We start from the raw sequence: 18,949 nt of genomic DNA, 5'->3' as shown, positions 1-18,949 counted from the left end.
CAACCTGTTGATTGCTGTACGGTCTATTGGTGGTGCGTCTTAGAAAAGGCAGGGCCATGAAAGCTGACGACAAGACACTTATTGGCACCAAAATTTCAAAGCTTGTTAACACTTTTTTTTTCCCCTTCTTCCATTTTCTTCATATTCACACAGAAATTCTATTTTGGACAGGAAAAAGCTACCCTAATTGTGATATACGACCCCACCCAGAAGTCTTTTTCATGGTGTCACTTTGTCAATTACAAGAAGAACAAACTTTATTACTGTACTACTATATGAGACTGCTGTGGGTATTTAACTGTGTTGGACACCAAATTGGACCGCTTCAAACTTGGTAACTCATGAGTCATGACTAATGGTCCCAAAGAAGATAAGATGGTCGACACAGGGAAACTCATTTGGAAATTCTGTAACCATTTTTTTTTCCTTGCTAGTTGTTATATATTGAGATTTGGGCCCGTTTAATTTGTTGATTCGAGTTTTTATTTGAGCTGAGATGTGACTTTACATGAGATTGTAGTAAAAAAGTTAGATGTGACTATTTCTGATAACTTTTTACTGTAACAAAACTCGAATCGATGAAATGAATGAGGTCTTTATACATGAGAAAAACTCAAGAATGCCCTTCTAAAGAACGATCAAGAGTTGATAACATGTATTTTTACCAAAATTGCCCCGCCGGTTGTTCACGCCGAATGCCAATGGATGATGCCACTGGAATCAAAAGTGACCGGTCTTTGTTAGAGTAATCTACTAGATTGCTACCAGTAATCTATTAGATTATGTTACCTTCTTTGAACATAGAATAGAGCACTAGCAGTCTAGTAGAATACCATTAATTAGCTTCTATATTAATTCTCGAATTCAACACATATTACCAATCATCTCTAGTTCTTGTCGTCGTAATAATCTTGTAGATAACTATCAGTGTTACACTAGAGTAACTTTCCAAATCAACCCAAAAAAAAAAAAACCAAAATACCGATGTATTAATAGTCATTGGCAGATGTTGATGGATTGAGTCGGACACTGACAAACACAACATGACTAAAACTAAAAACATATCTGCTTGTGTCCATGGCCGCCAGCACACGGGGATGGATCTTATGGCGTCGTGTTCGTTGGCGATTCTATGATCGTCACCAAACGAGTAAGGATTTGGATGGCGACGACGTCACTTATTGGCGGTCTCCTAGTTCCTTGGTCACCAGCGTGCAAGGACAGATTTGCGGTTCCTCAGTAGCCGGTGACAAAGAGAGTGAGAGAAGTGATACTATTAAAACACCTAAATTTTGAAGGCTATAATTCCGACCAGCACTTCGCATTTTTTTTTTCCTCTATATATTTACTATTGAGTGTATAAACTTGGTATCATGCTCAAGTAGAGATATAAAACGAGTTATCATGCAAACGTACAAGCGAAATGAATATGCAACTAAAAGACATTTTGTTTTCTTTTTAATGGAGTTGCTGATATTAGAACTATGGACCTGAATATTAGATGGTACTATGGATTTCCCTAAATAATACTGCAAAACTCAGATCTCTAAAACTAAACGCCACACTTATACAGCATTTTCTCTTCTTTGTTTTTCTTTTTCTAAAAACATTTTTCATAATTTTACCACCCTTATTATTATTGATCTTTTGTGTTTGGCAATCACTTCTAGTTGCACATATGCTCAGAGGGCTGATTGATTAAGCTCTAGTTCCTTTAGGCAACTGCAACACTGACCATTTTTTAGTGCTTTGGATTCAGCCAACAAGAGAAAGGGGGAAAAAATCTCAAACATTTTCGGCTGAGATTTTCAGATTTAGTCCTTAACCTCAAGCGAATTTTTATTAAGATCTGAGGACTCCTATTTACTCCTCAGATCAGATCTTAATAATACTGACCATTTGTGACCATTTTGTACCTTGTTTCAATGAAAGCTTACTTGTTTAAAAAAAAAAAAAAAAAAAAAAAAAAAAAAAAAAAATCATCTTTTCTTTGCTGTTTTTTTTTTTTTTTTTTTAAAAAAAAAAAAAAAAAAAAAAAAAAAACAACTAAATTCAAGAGTGTTTGTATAAGCACCTTTAAGCCCAGTAGGCAGTAGCAGAGTTTCTAAAGATGGATGTGTAAATTTCGTGACCTCATGTAGGATGAGAAAGAAAAATGTTTTTCCAAGTTCACTTTCTGGTTTAGAACATATGCTTAGCAAACATAATTGGACCATAATAGACTTTTCCTTCATGCTCTCTCTCTGGCTTTCCCATGTGTTTTTCCTGAGAATATGAATCTATAATCTTTTAGCGAATTGGATAATCATCATCTCTCATATACAAACACGAGAAAGGAAAAATGGCCAAACTTAAATGAAAAAGAGAGTTAGAAACTTGGCCGGGATGGATTTTTATCATTGTCTTCTAGAACAAGTTTAACTCCGTTGTTCTTAAGTGAATTGACAATAGCCCAAATCTTGGTCCGGTTCTTAAAACCTTTCTTCTCAATCTCTTTGTCCACATCAACATGAATCCCTCTTCCTTGTCCCTGCTCAAGGCCTTCCACCCTAAGTCGCATGGCCAACACCTCTCCCACAACTGTGGCGGCCTTTGCATTGCAAGACCGACCGCACTCGAGCGAGTTCTTGATCGAATGCTCAACTGTTGATGCCGTTGCAACAATTCTTCCATTGTTCCGATCTACCACATTGGCTGTAATGTACTTCAGTGATATGAACAACCGCAGCACATATCGTTTCAATACTGTCATTATTTAACACTCCTATTCTCTGCATTAACTACAAAAAGATCCATTAGATTCAGAATTACATTCGAATAAGTAACTATCGTCTCAAAACTATAAGTTATCCCAAAACCTCCAAAGAAGAGGAGAAACAAAATATATATATATATAGATGCCAATGTTGCTAAACTACCAAAACAAAATATCGTTTTGCTAAACAACCAAAACTACACTCTTCCATCGCTTTGCTAAACAACACCAAACAGAATAACATAAATAAAAGAAAATAAACAAAGTATTCCTCATTACATGTCTACAGTATAAAAGAGAGGCCCAAGAAATTCAAATTACGGATAATAGACCAAATAGCAAGGCAAAATCCAAAACATAAAAGAGTAAGATACCAGAGCTCACTAAAACCACTACAAAGTACAAAGATAAAACTGAACCTTATCACAAAGTAGATTACCACCCGAATTACCGACTAGGGCTAATCCACAAACTGTCAGAGTTCCAATTTATCAAATCCCACATAACCCTCAGAATAATCCTTTATAGGATGACGAATAATGAAAGCATGAGAAATTGCCAATATTGCACACCAAGGAGGAAAAGGGATCCAATCCTTAATACTAGATTTACCATCCTATACCAAACAATCCCTTAAACATAATCACCACAACAATTTAGCCAGTTATGTTAGCATGGCCACCACAAGCCATTCAATATATATATATATATATATATATTCACATACACATACACATACACATACATACACACACACTAATAACCAAAAAAAATCCTCAAAACTATGTAAAACGAAATCACTAAACCACAACCAACCAGCCAAATAAAACAAAAAAGGAAGTAAAATATTGTTCATCCCAAGGTCCCTAAAAGTGTACAACTTCCATGTCAAATATAAACAGATGGGCGGTTCACTTCACTTCAAAAGGTCCCAATAATCATGTAACATAAAAAGTAAAATTTACACCGTAGCTACAGATATACATACTTCACATAGAGAGATAAAACTCTCAGGAGTTCATTCTATAAAGTAGAAATTGAACAAAGTGATCTCAGTGATCATTTCTCTGAAAATGATGGAGAAATGTACAGCTTAAGTACAAAAAACAACAGATGCAGCCTAAACCTTGCCAAATGTTGAATATGGGATTTCACAAGATCTTTTCAGTTCAAAGATCTTGTCGTTTCGTTCTTCAATTTAACTCTTTCTAAATAGCAAAGCAAAGCAATCAAAACAGTTTGCACCCATTTAGATACGAATCAAAACAAACCCAATTGACCAAATTCCAATTAAATAATGAATACAATCCACAGACAAGCACCTTGGGTAATTTGCTCAGGAAAAGCAATCAAAATAAATAAATAATAACCACTATTCTAACGGTAATTTCATCAAACAGCATGCGGTCATAACAAAATGAAGCATAATAAAAACAAGCCCCTTCTTATAAAAGGTAGAAAAAAAAGGAATGGAATTCAACATCTTATACACAGAATCATTTAAAAATAAATAAATAAATAAATAAATAAATAAATAAAAAAAGCGAAATTTCTTTCACCGACCTATGGACGAGAGACGAAGAAAGGAAAGCATTCTTTGATATCGTAGCTGAAAGACAGCACAATAAGCAAAGTTTAACCAGCTACTTTTTTGTTGGCCAACCTGCAACGCATTCGGCCCATATAAATTAGACGGGCTTTTTGGGTCAATAGCCCAATCTAGTGAAGACTTTCGGCCCACTATAAAAAAGACACCGACCGACCTAACAAGATCCTTTTCCAAACGAGAATCCGAGGGATGAAAAAAGTTGTGATTAAATACGCAAGTAACAAGTGCCCTTCATTTAATTCTTTTTTTTTTTTTTTTCTTTTTCTAAAAAAAATTGGAAGAGTAACAGGTGCCCTAGTTCCGAACAAGCACTCCCACCGGAACACGTGGAACCCACTCTTCCCTATAAATTCTCCCTCACACCCCTCGTTTGTTCTTCCTCTAAACCTCCAACTCTCTCGTCCGCTGGGTTTCCCTTTGAACTCCATTTGACTCTTCAACCACACAAAGCCGTAACAGACTCGACAAACCCTAGATCTTCCTCTGCTCGTTTCCCAGCGCTCGTTGCCGATCGATCGCCGACCACAGATCGCATCACGCAATCTCGGTAGGTTCCTCTTCTGATTTGAATCCTCCTAGGGTTTTGAGTGTTTCCGCTTTTCGATCGTTCTGATTTGTGGCTCTGATCTTTTTGGTTGGGAACAGGTTAAGATAAAGGATGGTGTCGGACGCGAGTAAGAAGAAGGCGGCGCAGAAGAAGGCTGCCGCGGCGGCGAAGAGAGGAGGTAAGGTGGCGGCGGCGGCTTCGTCAAAGGCGGCGGCCGAGTCGCAAAATGGAGCCGATAAGCTTGCCGATGGAGTTGGGGAGCTTCAGATTTCGGATCGGACTTGCACTGGCGTGCTCTGTTCGCATCCTCTTTCCAGAGATATTCGAGTAAGTACCGAATTACTCTGATTAGGGTTTGGTATACGCTGCTATTGATTTAATTTGTATTAGGATCAATTTCTGTTATCAATTTTTGTGCTCGTTTTGGGCTACTAATTATTGATTTAGGTTAGTATTCTCCTGAAATTATGGATACACTTTTTCAAAAATTCAAATATTTATCAATTCTTATGTGGTGTGTAAGGCTTTGTACGTTATAACCTAAATAACTTGTATATGAGAGTTTGGTGAATGATATGTTGTAGTTGTTTTACCATTTTCGTCATTGAACGAATGTTGATGAAGAATAAACTCGACCTTTTATAAACTGCAGATAGAGTCCCTGTCTGTCACATTTCACGGACATGATCTTATAGTGGATACTGAACTGGAGCTCAATTATGGCAGGTTAGTCAAAAGAAGCTTAGTTTTGGTAATGTTTCATTCATGGCTGCGTTTATTGTATATTAAATGTTTTTTGTTTTTTGTTTTGTTTTGTTTTTGTTTTTCAGGCGTTATGGTTTGCTTGGATTGAATGGGTGTGGGAAGTCTACACTACTAACTGCCATAGGGTGTCGAGAGCTTCCAATTCCAGAACACATGGATATTTATCACCTCACCCGAGAAATTGAAGCTTCTGACATGTCTGCACTTGAGGCTGTAATTAGTTGTGATGAGGAGAGGTTAAGATTGGAGAAAGAAGCTGAATTCTTGGCAGCACAGGTATGTTGAACAACTGGGTTCTTTGAGCTTTTGGCATTTGAGTTGATATTTGTTATGAATTTCATGTTACTTTTGGATTCAGGATGATGGTGGTGGAGAACAGCTGGAACGTGTTTATGAACGTCTGGATGCCATGGATGCATCTACAGCTGAGAAACGTGCAGCTGAAATATTGTACGGTCTTGGATTTAACAAGCATATGCAGGCAAAGAAAACTCGAGATTTTTCAGGTGGCTGGAGAATGAGGATTGCCTTAGCCAGGGCTTTGTTCATCAAACCAACCATTCTTTTGCTTGATGAGCCAACTAATCATCTTGGTAAGCAATGCCTACGTACACAACTTGCTTCACTTGTGAAAAAAATGAATTATGTATGTCTTGCTAATAATATTTTTTATTGAGGTTTCTAATTGTAGGAGTGTTCAAAAAATCCGCCAAACCGCGAAAACCACCAAATCCAAACCAAACCAAACCAAATCGCTAATTATTTTTTGGATTATTGGGCGGTTTGGTCGATTTTTTAATCTAATTTTTTTGGGCTGTTTGGTTTCTAGATTGGACTCTCCAAACTGCCCAAAATGCCCAATAATCAGCCCAAAATTATACGTATATAATTTTTTAATTTTTAAATGTTTTTAATATTTATTTTAATTTTTATTGGTCATAATAAAGGTTCTACACATATGAAATACACCCTATCATATTTTTATTGGTTTGTATTAAAACTTTAAATGGTGAACTGTTAGACATTTGTTATTTTTGATTTATATTGTAAACTTAAATCTTATTTTTATTTTTATTGATTAATGATTTTATAATTCTTATGAATTATTGAAAACTTTTTTAGTGTTAAGCTTAAACCGCCCAAACTGTTTATAAGTGATTTGGTTCAATTTGGTTTTTGTCAAAAATATCAAACTGCCCAAAAGAAATTTTTTTTTTTAGTTTGGTTGATGGTTTCTACAAAAAAACCGCCCAAACCGACTGCGAACACCCCACTCCTATCTAATTGGCTCTTTGTTCCTGGGGTATTAAATCTATGCTCTGTATAGCACAATAAAGTTTGAGACTATTAGGACCTCTATTATTGCTTGAAAACAAATGGGCTGGATACTATGTGGAAAATTTAGCATTTTGGTTGTGGGGGCATCTGTCCTTCATCTTCTTGATATTTTTTTAACATTGGTTCGCTGCCTCTTGTTAAATTTGGTTAATTACAGGGTCTTTCTAAGAGAGACAAGAGTACTCCATTTGTTAAAAATATAGAAACTATGTCAGTAGTACAAAGTTTTAAATGTGAACTAGCAATTTTGATCTCGTCCTTCTCTTTTTGGCCAAACTCCATGAACAAAAAGTTGATGTTTTGTCTTGATCAGTAACTTCATTGCTTTATTATTTTAAGTTGTTTTTGTTATAGCATATCTGAAGGTAAGTAGGTTTTTTAATGCTGTATCACCATGTCCTTTTTTATTCTTCCATCAGTAATTGATTTATGACTATTAGTTTTATTTTTATTTTGGGGTGGGGTGGTTTAGGTACACTTCAGTTGGGCAACTATTATTATTTTTTTGCAGTGTAAGGTAATATATAATTTTAGAAATCTTTGGTTGCTCCTTTTTTGGTATTTAATGATTTCTTGTCTCAAGGCGTTTGTTTCTTACTGTCCTTTGTTTATTTGGCATGCATTTGAATTTGGTATTTATGTACTTAATTTTCTTGGTTGCAGACCTTGAAGCTTGCGTGTGGTTAGAGGAGACTCTGAAGAACTTTGACCGCATTCTGGTTGTGATATCCCACTCCCAGGACTTTCTGAATGGTGTCTGCACAAACATCATCCACATGCAAAACAAGAAACTGAAGATTTATACTGGCAACTATGATCAATACGTTCAGACCCGTTCTGAGCTGGAAGAGAACCAGATGAAACAGTACAAGTGGGAGCAGGAACAGATTGCTTCAATGAAGGAATATATAGCCAGGTTTGGGCACGGTTCAGCAAAACTGGCTCGCCAAGCACAAAGCAAAGAGAAAACTCTGGCGAAAATGGAGCGTGGTGGCCTTACTGAGAAGGTTGTGAGGGACAAGGTTTTGGTCTTCCGTTTTGTGGATGTGGGCAAGCTCCCTCCTCCTGTGCTTCAGTTTGTTGAAGTAACATTTGGTTACACACCTGATAATCTTATCTATAAAAACCTCGATTTTGGAGTGGATTTGGACTCGCGAATTGCCCTGGTCGGACCCAATGGAGCTGGAAAGAGTACGCTGCTGAAGCTGATGACAGGGGATTTAGTTCCTCTTGATGGCATGGTCCGACGGCATAATCATCTTAGGATTGCTCAGTTCCATCAGCACTTGGCTGAGAAGCTTGACTTGGAAATGCCTGCCCTGCAGTATATGATAAAAGAGTATCCAGGGAACGAGGAAGAAAAAATGCGGGCTGCAATTGGTAAGTTTGGTCTGTCAGGCAAAGCGCAGGTGATGCCGATGAAGAATTTGTCAGATGGGCAAAGGAGCCGAGTAGTCTTTGCTTGGCTAGCATATAGGCAGCCCCATTTGCTCCTCCTGGATGAGCCAACGAACCACTTGGATATTGAGACAATTGACTCGCTAGCCGAGGCATTGAACGAGTGGGATGGTGGTTTGGTTCTCGTTAGCCACGATTTCAGGCTCATTAACCAGGTCGCCGAGGAGATTTGGGTGTGTGAAAATCAGGCTGTGACCCGATGGGAGGGTGACATTATGGACTTCAAGGAGCACCTGAAGCAAAAGGCTGGTTTATCTGATTGAGTCGCTGATAGTGTTTTACTATTTGTAAAGATTGGCTTTGGGCTCTGTTTTCGGTGCTCTTCTTAGGCAGTCTTCTAGTTATGGATCATGACGAAAGCCAAATGGGTTATCAATGGCTTGTTTATTGTTTCAAGCCCCCTGTATGAGCAGAGCAGCTATTCTATGCTCTATTAATAGGTGGTATTTTTTATTTTAATCATTTAGATAATATTTCTATCTTTCTTGGTTATTAACCAAAGTTTACTTTTAGACACCGACTTGGAGTTTTTTGCATCTGTTGAACGATATGTTGTACTTGAGAGCATAAATTATTATATCAAATTACCGTCTATTCTATTCTATTTATTTAAGGTGATACAGAAAAAAGAAAGGAATAATACTAGGACTAATTTGAAGTTTTATTTTTGTGTACTAATGAATATTTAAAAGGGAAATAGTAAAAAATATGTCAATATGAAAAGTTTATGAAAGTATATAGGTCAATTTTTAGTTATAGAAATTAATAAGTCATAACTTGTCAAGTTATGGTTCATAGTCAGATAAGTTATAGATAAATTTATCAAGTTATGGTTCATAGTCAGACAAGTTATGGACAATAATTTGTGAAGTTATAGTTCATAACCAGACAAATTATGGACGAAAACAGTAATTTAACCTATTTATTAATTTATGTAAATTATTGACCTATTAATTTTAATTCATCTCAAGTATTGATCTATTTTCTTCTTTCTTCCTATTTAAAACATTGTCATATTAATTGATGAGATTATATGCACTATTAAAAAGAGTAAATCACGTCACATTATTTGGTGTTGAGATTGAAATTAGTCTCTGGCATTACTCCAAATAAAATTACGGTTTTAAAGAAGTGGGCAGGACAATGTTGACGTAAAGCAATGTGCGTTGTTGTACTGGCAGAGTCCGGGACCCGATTATGTGATTACCATTGTAGTCCCGATGAGTAATTTGTGTGCAATCATCTTTTGAAGAGACTCATAAGAAAATACGAACATTAGATAATTTGTGTGCCAATCATCTTTTGAGGAGAGCAGTAAGAAAAGCGAACGTTAGAAAATAGATTGCCTGAAAAGAACCAGTTTGTGTTACTAATAAGATCATAATTATCTGGCCTCCTCTCTTGTGCTATGACAATGGACGCTTCTTTTGGCAACCTTTTGCTAGGGATAGCAATTTTAATTATTTGGCATAAGGTTTTATACCAACTTTGAGTTGTCATCTTTTTATGACATGCACTTTTATTATTAGATAATGTGGTGATTTATATGAATAACTATGTCAATAAAAAAATGATAATTTAAAGTTAGATTAGAGTTGGCGTCTCTAATATAGATTTAAAAGATAATAAATGAGATTTCATGTTATTTATTATTTAAAATAAAACTTAAACTACATATCTAAAAATAGTTTCTACTTAAACTATCAAAATAAGTTTAATCGTATTTTTTTGAAAGCTCTTTATGTTTCAGAGAAGCCAAATGAGTGATATGACTTTTAACAGAAAGAAAAACCATATGGATTTAGCTTCTCCCAAAGAATTCCGAACGCTTAATTTGATGTAAACACTGCTAAATAACTTGCTTTCTAGTCCAAGAAGTCAACAAGTCTTAGTATTTAGAATGACACACACACACACACACACGTATATTTCCTTTGTTACTCAAACAGTAAATGCACATTTAGTTCATAAATTTAAAACTATGATTTAAAACCATTATCAATTTATGTATATTTTTTATGAAAAAAAATATTATAATAAATCATGAACTATAAACGAAACCTCATACCAAATATCATAAATATTAAATAGTTGATAGTATAGTACATAGGTCTACTAATAAAAGAAAAAGAAAAGATTTATAGTACGTAAGTCTCATTTGAGTCTTGCTGTCGTATATGGTATATTCTAACTGAGAAAAGAAACAAATGGACCCAATTGTAAAGTACTGTAACACTGCTTAGGGCATGATTTAGCCTGTAAGACCTCCTTTTTCTTTTTTTTTTTTTTTTTTTGCTTATTGTAAAAAAAAAAAAGGAGAAAAAAATGCATGATTATGATATGTTTGGTTCATAGATTAAAATCATGAGATTAGAATTATTTTTAATTTAAGTATATTTTTTGTGAGAGAAAACACTGTAACAAACCATGAATATTCAAATCATGATCAACATGCTTCCCACTCATCTCTTCACCTGACAATTACAATGCAAGGCAACGTAAACTAGCGAATTCACAAGAACAAAATACTATACAGCACGATTCCTACTCCTAATTAGTCCTAAATTAACACCTATGAGCTCCATTAATTTTTAACTGTAAAAATGTTATTTAAAAAAAAAAAATGAGAAAGTCTTGTTTAGCCTACAATTTCTTCTTTTTTTTTTCTTTTAAAAAAATCTTTTTTTTTCAGTTAAATTAAATTTGATGAAATATCGCCAGCCTTGCTTTAAATATATCTTATTATCAAAACGCAAGTATATCACACGCCGACTACCGGTGGCAGTGGCACGGCAGTAAGAGTAACTTATTATAGTTCTCTCTCTTATTATTTGCGTCATATTATTTAGGTCACGTTTGGAGCTCGTTCTAAAATAATTTTATTTTTTGTATAAAAATAGAAATAAAAACGTTTTTAATATTAGACAGAAATCATTTTATAAAATACATTTAGTAGTTTTATCAAGAGATTGTTTTCAATATAAAAAAATCCATTAATGTCTCTCTCTCTACTCGAGAGAGGAGAAAACGAAAATAAATTTTTTTTTTTTCATTTCTCTCCTATTTTAAACCTAAAAATCATTTTTATTTCTATTTTTTATCTTTAATTTTGTCAAACGCTGTTTTAAAATCTTTCATTTTTTCTTGCATAAAAAACGTGAAAAATAAAAACAAGAACAATTTTAAACACAGTATTAGAGTTTGATTCTCCTCGTCTCTGAGTGGGAGTTTGAAGACACCACTAATCTTTGTTTTTTAACTAGGAAAAAAATCCACACACGCAATCCTTTTCTAAAAATACGTATGTACAAAATACATATACATATACACACACACACACACACACACACACACACACACATACATGATTTATCTGCCTTTAAAATAATTGTTTCCATGAAAGTACCCATCAATAAAGTGGGCTCCTTTTGTTTACATTATAATTGATATGGGACAAAATGTAATTTTATTTTGGCCGACACCACTGGAGATTTAACGAGAAACAAAACATGAGATGGTACACTTAGACATATTGCAGAAATCACTTTCTTTAACACAGCAAATTAATTTGATTTGTTACTGGGGGACGGTTAAAATCTGCGTCGTCCCTTCCTCTAACACGGCAAATCTATTTTGGGCCCCAATTATATATAGGAATGATCTAAATGACTTTGCAGAAGAAAAAATTAGTTAAAAGATATTTCAATTTTTTAAATGATGTGATAGAATTTGATTGATTTTAGAGATGCAAGAACAGGCCGGCTTTACCTGGCCTGTCCCGTTCTTTTTAGGCTTACGCGGGCTGGGCCAGCCTGTATAAAAATGACCTTAGTCCAGCCTACACCACGGGCTAATTTTATGTGGGTCAGGCTGGGCCGTGCCGCGAGCCAGGATGGGCCGTGCCATAGGCATTGAATGGGTTGGCCCACTCAATGCCCATCTTGACCCATCAGGAGTTTAGATGGGTCAGCCCATCTAAGTATGCAATTTTTAATTTTTAATTTTAATTTTTAAACAAGTTGACAAATATATAAGTTTGAATAGTTAATGGAAATATGAAAAGGAATATTTTATTTACGATTACCTCATTAAATAAAAACCTTTATAAGGAAAACCCAGTAGGACAAAGCCTTGGTAAGGAAAAAAAAGTACAATCAGGATAATTATAAATAAGATGTTGACAAAATTACTAAAAAAAAGAAAAAAACTGAAGATATTTATAGGCCTAGATGGGCTGGAATGGGCTGGCCCATTATGGGCCTAGACGGGCCGGGTTGGGCCGGCCCATCATGGGCCTAGACGGGCTGGCCTATCCTGGCCCAAGCCCGGCTTGGCCCATGATTTTTCACAGACCGTGCCGGACCGGCTCATGGACTGATATATGTTGGCCCAGCCCAGCCCACCAATATTTATGAGCTGGGCTGTGTCTTGAACAGTGACAAGCCGTGCCGGCCCGACTCGTCACTGTGTCAGGATGTGCCTGGGCCGACCAACGGGCCCGACCTATTGTTGCATCTCTAATTGATTTGCTACTTTTGTGGATAGGAAACATTACTAAAACAAAGAATTTTGAAGAAAAAGATGAAAAATATTTTCTTTTTTATTGAAGTGAAAATTATAATTACAATTGTGTAATAACTAAACTCTTTTTTAATGCTAAAGAAGGGTAAAGGCACAATTTCTGAGGTTATACATAGCTAAAAATATTTTTCTAATGCAAATGGGTGTTTTTGACATTTTAGAAAAATTTAACGGTCAAACTTTTTCTAACTTTCACGGTCAACTATCAGTGGAGGCGTCTATGTAATTTTTTAAAAAGTCGGGGTTTGACGTAATTATATTTTGTTAAGGGAGTGTCTATTATTTTTAAAAGTTATTTCAAGGACTACCAAGACCCTTGAAAAAAAGAGTCAACATGCGAATTAAAAAAGACAATATGAATACGCACCATCTTTTACCATCAGTTTACAATCAAGTGGTTGTAAAAATAATGTTCCACCGGCGGAGCAGAAGTACAGGGTGCACCGTAAAGGCTCTCGTGATTTAAATTCCAATAATTCAGCCTATCGATGCAAGACACCAGTTCTCTTAGACATCTATCAAAAATTTAAATTAATAGGTCCTATATGTATTGTCGTCTAGATCCGGATTGCCATTGTTAAATTTATTTTAAAGACAAGGAAAAAAAGAAGTTTTGGATATAACTTTTCGAAATAAACTAATTAAGAAAATAACCGGCGACAAGTAATGTACTAATATATCCACTTCATACTAATTACACGACCAACCACATCAATTGGAAACAATAACATATATAGGCTAGTCATTATAACAATTAAGCCGTTTGAAATGCATAGAAACGTACGCAAATATTAAATATATTGATCAGTATCAATACGGCTAAAAAATGAACAGCCAGTTAGCCAAAAACTAAAGGCAAGTTATTTAGAGACAAAACCTAGTACCTCAAAAAACTACACCATAGAAATGAACACAACAGTGTCACAATTAAACACCGAATCAATTGAATAGCTACGTTCAAAATATAATATTATTTGACTAGTAGCTCTGCACCATGGGTTTTACAAGAACCCCACTTGAAGGACGACGACGATTCATCGGATGTCGTTTGGGGCCATTGCTCTGCCAATATCTTCTCGAGCTCACATGGCCGACAAGGAATGTTCAAAGCACCCTCGCGATCGAAGCCATACTCCTCGGCTGCTTGCTCTAACAGCCTCAGAAAAGTTGGGTGCGCCAAACAGCTCAAAGGGACCACAAATCTCTTTGGCTCATCTCCTTTGACGGCGATCACCGCGAAGTGCCCTTCTTTGACGTCTTGAGGGACTGCATTTGTGTCGTTTGATGAAGATGGTCTTGGCTTAACCAAGTAGAGACTCCTTTGCAGCTTCTCGGCTATGCTGTTGATCTTTTTCTTGCCACTAGAAGAAGAAGAAGAAGAAGCACCTCGGAACTTGGCCATAATTAGTGTGTCGCTAGCTAGCTAGTTTGGTTTCTAATTAATTTTGACAAGTGTTTGATAATGTGTAATTGTGCACACACTTTTGGGAATGTTAGCTCGCCATATATATAGGTGAACATATAAGCGATGGGTACTGAGATAAGTTTGGACAGCTGCGATTTTACTACTACAATGTCAAAGAAATTAGAAGGTTAAATTTTGAATTTGGCCCCTAAATAGTAGTAATTGTTTCACTTTATACCTCACAACTTAAAATGACACAAAACTTTCCCTTGAGCTTATAATAAGTTGCAATTTTAGTACTTTTGTCATTACAACGTCAAATTTTTAATGGTTAATTTTAATCATGTTAAAAATTTTCAAAACGTTTAAAAAACTACAAATTATTTGTTGGTTTAACCTTATGTGTCACCCACAATTCCTGCATCACCATGGCTCTCCTATGTTACCTTTTACTAACTAATCACGTGACTCATACATGTGCTTAAAACAGTTAAAAATTAACATTTTACTAATTGAAATATCAAAATCGCAACTTATAATAAGTTTAGGTGCAGATTTATTGCATTTTGAGTTGTAGGGACAAAGCGAAGACCCAGTTCATAATCTTCAGAGGTCACGTTTGAAATTAAGCTAAATTACAAAGAGAGAGGAAACGACATGGTGAAGATGATTGTAGAGGGAGCGCTTAAATTATAGGAGACCAGTGCATGCGAGTGGGTGATTACTAGGTTGCGACTTATTTACGCATACAAAAAGTCTCTTCTCCCTCCAGGGCTTTGTCATATCTGCTTCCTATCTGAATATAATTATTACCGCAATATATATGATTAGGAGTTTGGTATCTAGCAATATAGTTAGGCCCATGAATTTGATATAATATTCTAATTCCTTAATAGAGATTAACATTTGTAACTATAAGTGGTTTTCTGTTAAGCTGTGTGCATTACAGGAAAGTCACAAATGCATGTTGGTTTTGGTTTAACATAGCTATATAGAGAGGCTATAGAATATTATAGCACACGGCTTATTATAAAGTTTTGTATGTACAATATATATACGTACGTAGCTGTTGTACCTGAATGTGCATTAATTTATGATCATGTGCGACTTTTATGTATGACTGACTAGCAAAGCTATATATATATATATATGTATATATGTATTTCATATATAAATATCATATCATATGGGGTTACGTGTTTGCGTTTTTCATACCTCCAACCACTTGATGCTCGATGTGTCACTTTCTGTTTTCGGAAGATAATAAATCTGTGGATATGCCACTTCTCCACTCGGTGGACCTGTATAATTATCCAATGTTTAATCGTCGAGATGGTGCGAAGTGCTTGCTTTAATTTATATATTCAGATCTCTGACATTTTTTTTTTTTTTTTGGCGCAGCTGGCTGGAGTATGCTAATAATTTCTTCATTTTCACGTTTTTACTCTGTTGAACATTATGTATGTATAGTTGAATAGTGGTACCGCACATAGCATATACCCACATACACACACACAAATATATATATATATATATATATATATATATTTATACGGTACTTATGTACATATGAGGTTGGTTTTTTTTTTTTTATTGGCTAAAAAGGGGTACTCAGATGAATCTTCGTATAATATTAATGTCGTTAAACTAAGAAGTAGACAAGGACTTTTCACTGAACAGTTTATACAGGACAAGGTCGTGGCAATTTGCAAAAACCCATCACCGTCAATGGACATATCATGTACATATATATTACATGTTTTGTATAGATAGACGCATTAGGTAACTAATGATCATGAGGATTAGTGTCACTACGTTATATAAAGTTATATATATATATATATATATATATTGATTCAGCTAATTTTGTGGGTTTGGCAGTCGGCGGCTCTCCCCCCAATATGCTCGATCACGTCATAATTAATCTGTAAAAAAAGAAAATTATTCGAGTCAAACTCAAAGGATGGTCCATATTAATACCTGTTGCACATGGAAAATTCATATATGCTCGTTTATACATGACCTAATTACGTACATCAAAATGACACTTAGAGCTTTAGATGTAGTTGAGGATGAAAAAGCGAGAAAAAGTGCGAAGAGTACTTGGAAAATTCATATATGCTCGATCACAAATAGCTGTCACATGATGTATAGTAACAAGATATTTCGAGAGAAAATGTATACCAAGTAATAATTATAGCTTTATCTGATAAAGTTCCTGAGATGTGGGCATATTGGTCACTATGTTATCTGGATCACTGAATCATAACATGTATCGTTTCCACAAGATGGAAATCATGAACTTAAAATACAAAATGATAAATATTGAACGAACGTTATTAAGATTAATTCCTCTCTCTAAAAGTAATTGGATTTGATAAGGATATTATTGAGGCTATGAGAGTGCATTGATTAGGCACCTGAAATCTCTTAAATTTGTCACATTTGAATTTTGTGTTTCGAATTAAATGTTAAACTACGTATTTTTAATAATATATATTTATATATCTAGAGTTTTTTTTTTTTTCATTTGATTTGTATCAATCAAACATGCGTAACATTGTCACTGTTAATCAATGTACCTACTTGTTGTCGCTGGATCTCCATTATTATTGGCCTTCCAAATTACAAAACTCTAGCTACTCTTTAACACAACAAGTGAACAATTACTGCTTGCCTCACGAAAGTTAAAACTTCAGAGGCCATCAAAGTTTAAATTAGTAATGAGCCAAAGCATGGGTTTGTATTGTATATAAATATTAAAAACTACTACAGATTAAAAAAGTTCTAGCTAGCAGTAGTACTGTACACTACTTGTATTGTACGTACGTAGTATGTGAGTACTGTTTGTTGTAAGATACTAACCGTAGCAATACTACATTATATTGCGTAATTAAGCTTAATCCAAAGCATGGTTTTCACTCGTACTATACACTACTTTTATCGAAGATATATACATTTCGGATATTCAAGATATAATGTCTTCAGTCTAACATCAGTAGCCTTCCATTTCGGATAATGAACGCGGTCTAATAATTTATTGTTTGAAGAAATTATCGCAAAAATCCAAAGGGAAGTCCTTGTTTTGAGTTCCCACACGACCACATCACATCTTTCATATTTTGCACCAAGGTACCATTACTAGATATTTTCAGCATATCCAAACAAGACAAACATCTTTTCAACCCAGAAATTCGTTCATTCAAGAAAGCTCATTGGTGATTCCACTTGGCAGAACTAGAAAGGCCCCCCCTCCTTTTCGGCTTGGTTTACTAAAAATTTTCCCCCAAAGAACAGACAATAGGCCCTGCAAACACCCATGCAAATAGCTGTCCAAAACTTGAGATTATTAATCGTGTCTCCATGTATTTAACTTCATATACCAAATACATCCACTGATTAGATGGATGGCCCCTCATATATGTCCACGGTACACTTCTCCCAGTGTCATATATATACTTTTCTTTCCAAACTACCGACAAAAAGCGCTTCTGACAAAAATGATTGGTTGATTAGTTTAGAGTTAGACCCCTATCTAATAATGATCTCTATAGCTATAATAGTCTATTATAATGAGTGCTCGGCCATTTTGGATTATCATGAAGGACATTTATGAAACTAGTCACAACTGATTATGAAGTTGCCCACATAATAGTGCACTTTGCCAAACTTTGGGATGAAAATGAAAGAGAAACTTTAAAGGAAAAAAAAAATTTTACTCTACAATAAGGACTTGTTTACAGTCTCTCAGTTTGAAACTAGAAGACTTGACTCACATGTGCTATTGTAAGCGGCTGAAGAATTAGTATATAAGTTTCTTATGTATTGAGTCGTAACTGTTATTATTTTAAAAACTAATTATTATTTATAAGTATATGTTAATAAACGACTGCCATATACACATGTTATAATTAATTACATAAATATTAAAAATCACATCAATAAACGATTGTCCTTTTTTTTATATAAATCATAATATGTATATAAATCATAATATGTACATTTGTCTTTTTTACTATTAATATCAACCATTTCATCGTAACTAACTATCTTTTCTAAACATAAATAATCTTGTCGTTAAGGATTACATCTGTCGTGTTCTCTTTTTGATAGGTACATCTGGTCATGTATGAACATTTTCTTTAACAGTACATGACAGTCATTTATTGTCATATGCTTAAAAATGACTTATGATTATCAAAATAGTAACTATTATATGATTCCATATAAGAGAATTATGTTAACCGGTTATAATGAGAGCCTGTGTTGGAGGACCACAGAAAATGCCCTATAGTAATATTAGAAAACTTGTACCTAAAAGTAGCATTGCTATACTAGAATCAGCATTTTCATTTTTATTTTATGCATTATATCCCTTTCTTATAGTCAGGTAGATAAAATAAATATTTATCCACGTACGCATTAGTGCATATATAGCCAAAACACTGTTTCTTGTCAATAGTGTAATTTGGCTGCACCTTTTTTTTGGGG

The 18,949-nt window shown here is 34.8% G+C and overlaps 3 protein-coding genes across 5 annotated transcripts; 1 reads left to right on the top strand and 2 right to left on the bottom strand.

Moving 5' to 3' along the window:
• Positions 1 to 2,259: 2,259 nt before the first annotated feature.
• Positions 2,260 to 4,395, bottom strand: LOC21403496 (50S ribosomal protein L18). Of its 3 annotated transcripts, none has more exons than XM_024175707.1 (2): positions 4,319 to 4,395; positions 2,260 to 2,780 (listed from the first exon to the last, which is right to left on the bottom strand). In XM_024175707.1, the coding sequence occupies exon 2, from the start codon at positions 2,750 to 2,752 to the stop codon at positions 2,369 to 2,371; it is 384 nt and encodes a 127-aa protein (XP_024031475.1). In that variant the 5' UTR covers positions 2,753 to 2,780; positions 4,319 to 4,395; the 3' UTR covers positions 2,260 to 2,368. The 3 variants fall into 3 exon arrangements, with proteins under 3 accessions (XP_024031475.1, XP_010111814.1, XP_024031476.1); XM_010113512.2 differs by having other exon boundaries at positions 2,260 to 2,771; XM_024175708.1 differs by lacking the exon at positions 4,319 to 4,395 and adding an exon at positions 3,744 to 4,178.
• A 289-nt stretch (positions 4,396 to 4,684) lies between these two features.
• LOC21403495 (ABC transporter F family member 1) lies at positions 4,685 to 8,992 on the top strand. The gene is made up of 6 exons (XM_010113511.2): positions 4,685 to 4,911; positions 5,010 to 5,238; positions 5,564 to 5,637; positions 5,742 to 5,952; positions 6,035 to 6,269; positions 7,678 to 8,992. Exons 2-6 carry the CDS (start codon positions 5,023 to 5,025, stop codon positions 8,733 to 8,735), a joined length of 1,794 nt encoding a protein of 597 aa, XP_010111813.1. The 5' UTR covers positions 4,685 to 4,911; positions 5,010 to 5,022; the 3' UTR covers positions 8,736 to 8,992.
• A 5,031-nt stretch (positions 8,993 to 14,023) lies between these two features.
• LOC21403494 (auxin-responsive protein SAUR23) lies at positions 14,024 to 14,455 on the bottom strand. The gene has a single exon (XM_010113510.1). It carries the CDS (start codon positions 14,453 to 14,455, stop codon positions 14,024 to 14,026), a length of 432 nt encoding a protein of 143 aa, XP_010111812.1.
• Positions 14,456 to 18,949: the final 4,494 nt, after the last annotated feature.

Source organism: Morus notabilis, unplaced genomic scaffold (assembly GCF_000414095.1).
Source record: "Morus notabilis unplaced genomic scaffold, ASM41409v2 Scaffold888, whole genome shotgun sequence".
Taxonomy (NCBI): domain Eukaryota; kingdom Viridiplantae; phylum Streptophyta; class Magnoliopsida; order Rosales; family Moraceae; genus Morus; species Morus notabilis.
Note: the sequence above shows the minus strand (reverse complement) of the source record. Positions and strands in the feature narration are given on the sequence as shown.

Bases quoted from the DNA above. Each gene is read 5' to 3' on its own strand.
- LOC21403494 (XM_010113510.1), bottom strand. From the start codon at position 14,455: ATGGCCAAGTTCCGAGGTGCTTCTTCTTCTTCTTCTTCTAGTGGCAAG.
- LOC21403495 (XM_010113511.2), top strand. From the start codon at position 5,023: ATGGTGTCGGACGCGAGTAAGAAGAAGGCGGCGCAGAAGAAGGCTGCC. The intron at 5,239-5,563 runs GTAAGTACCGAA...TATAAACTGCAG, and splicing joins CTCTTTCCAGAGATATTCGA to ATAGAGTCCCTGTCTGTCAC. The intron at 5,953-6,034 runs GTATGTTGAACA...TTTTGGATTCAG, and splicing joins CTGAATTCTTGGCAGCACAG to GATGATGGTGGTGGAGAACA.
- LOC21403496 (XM_024175707.1), bottom strand. From the start codon at position 2,752: ATGACAGTATTGAAACGATATGTGCTGCGGTTGTTCATATCACTGAAG.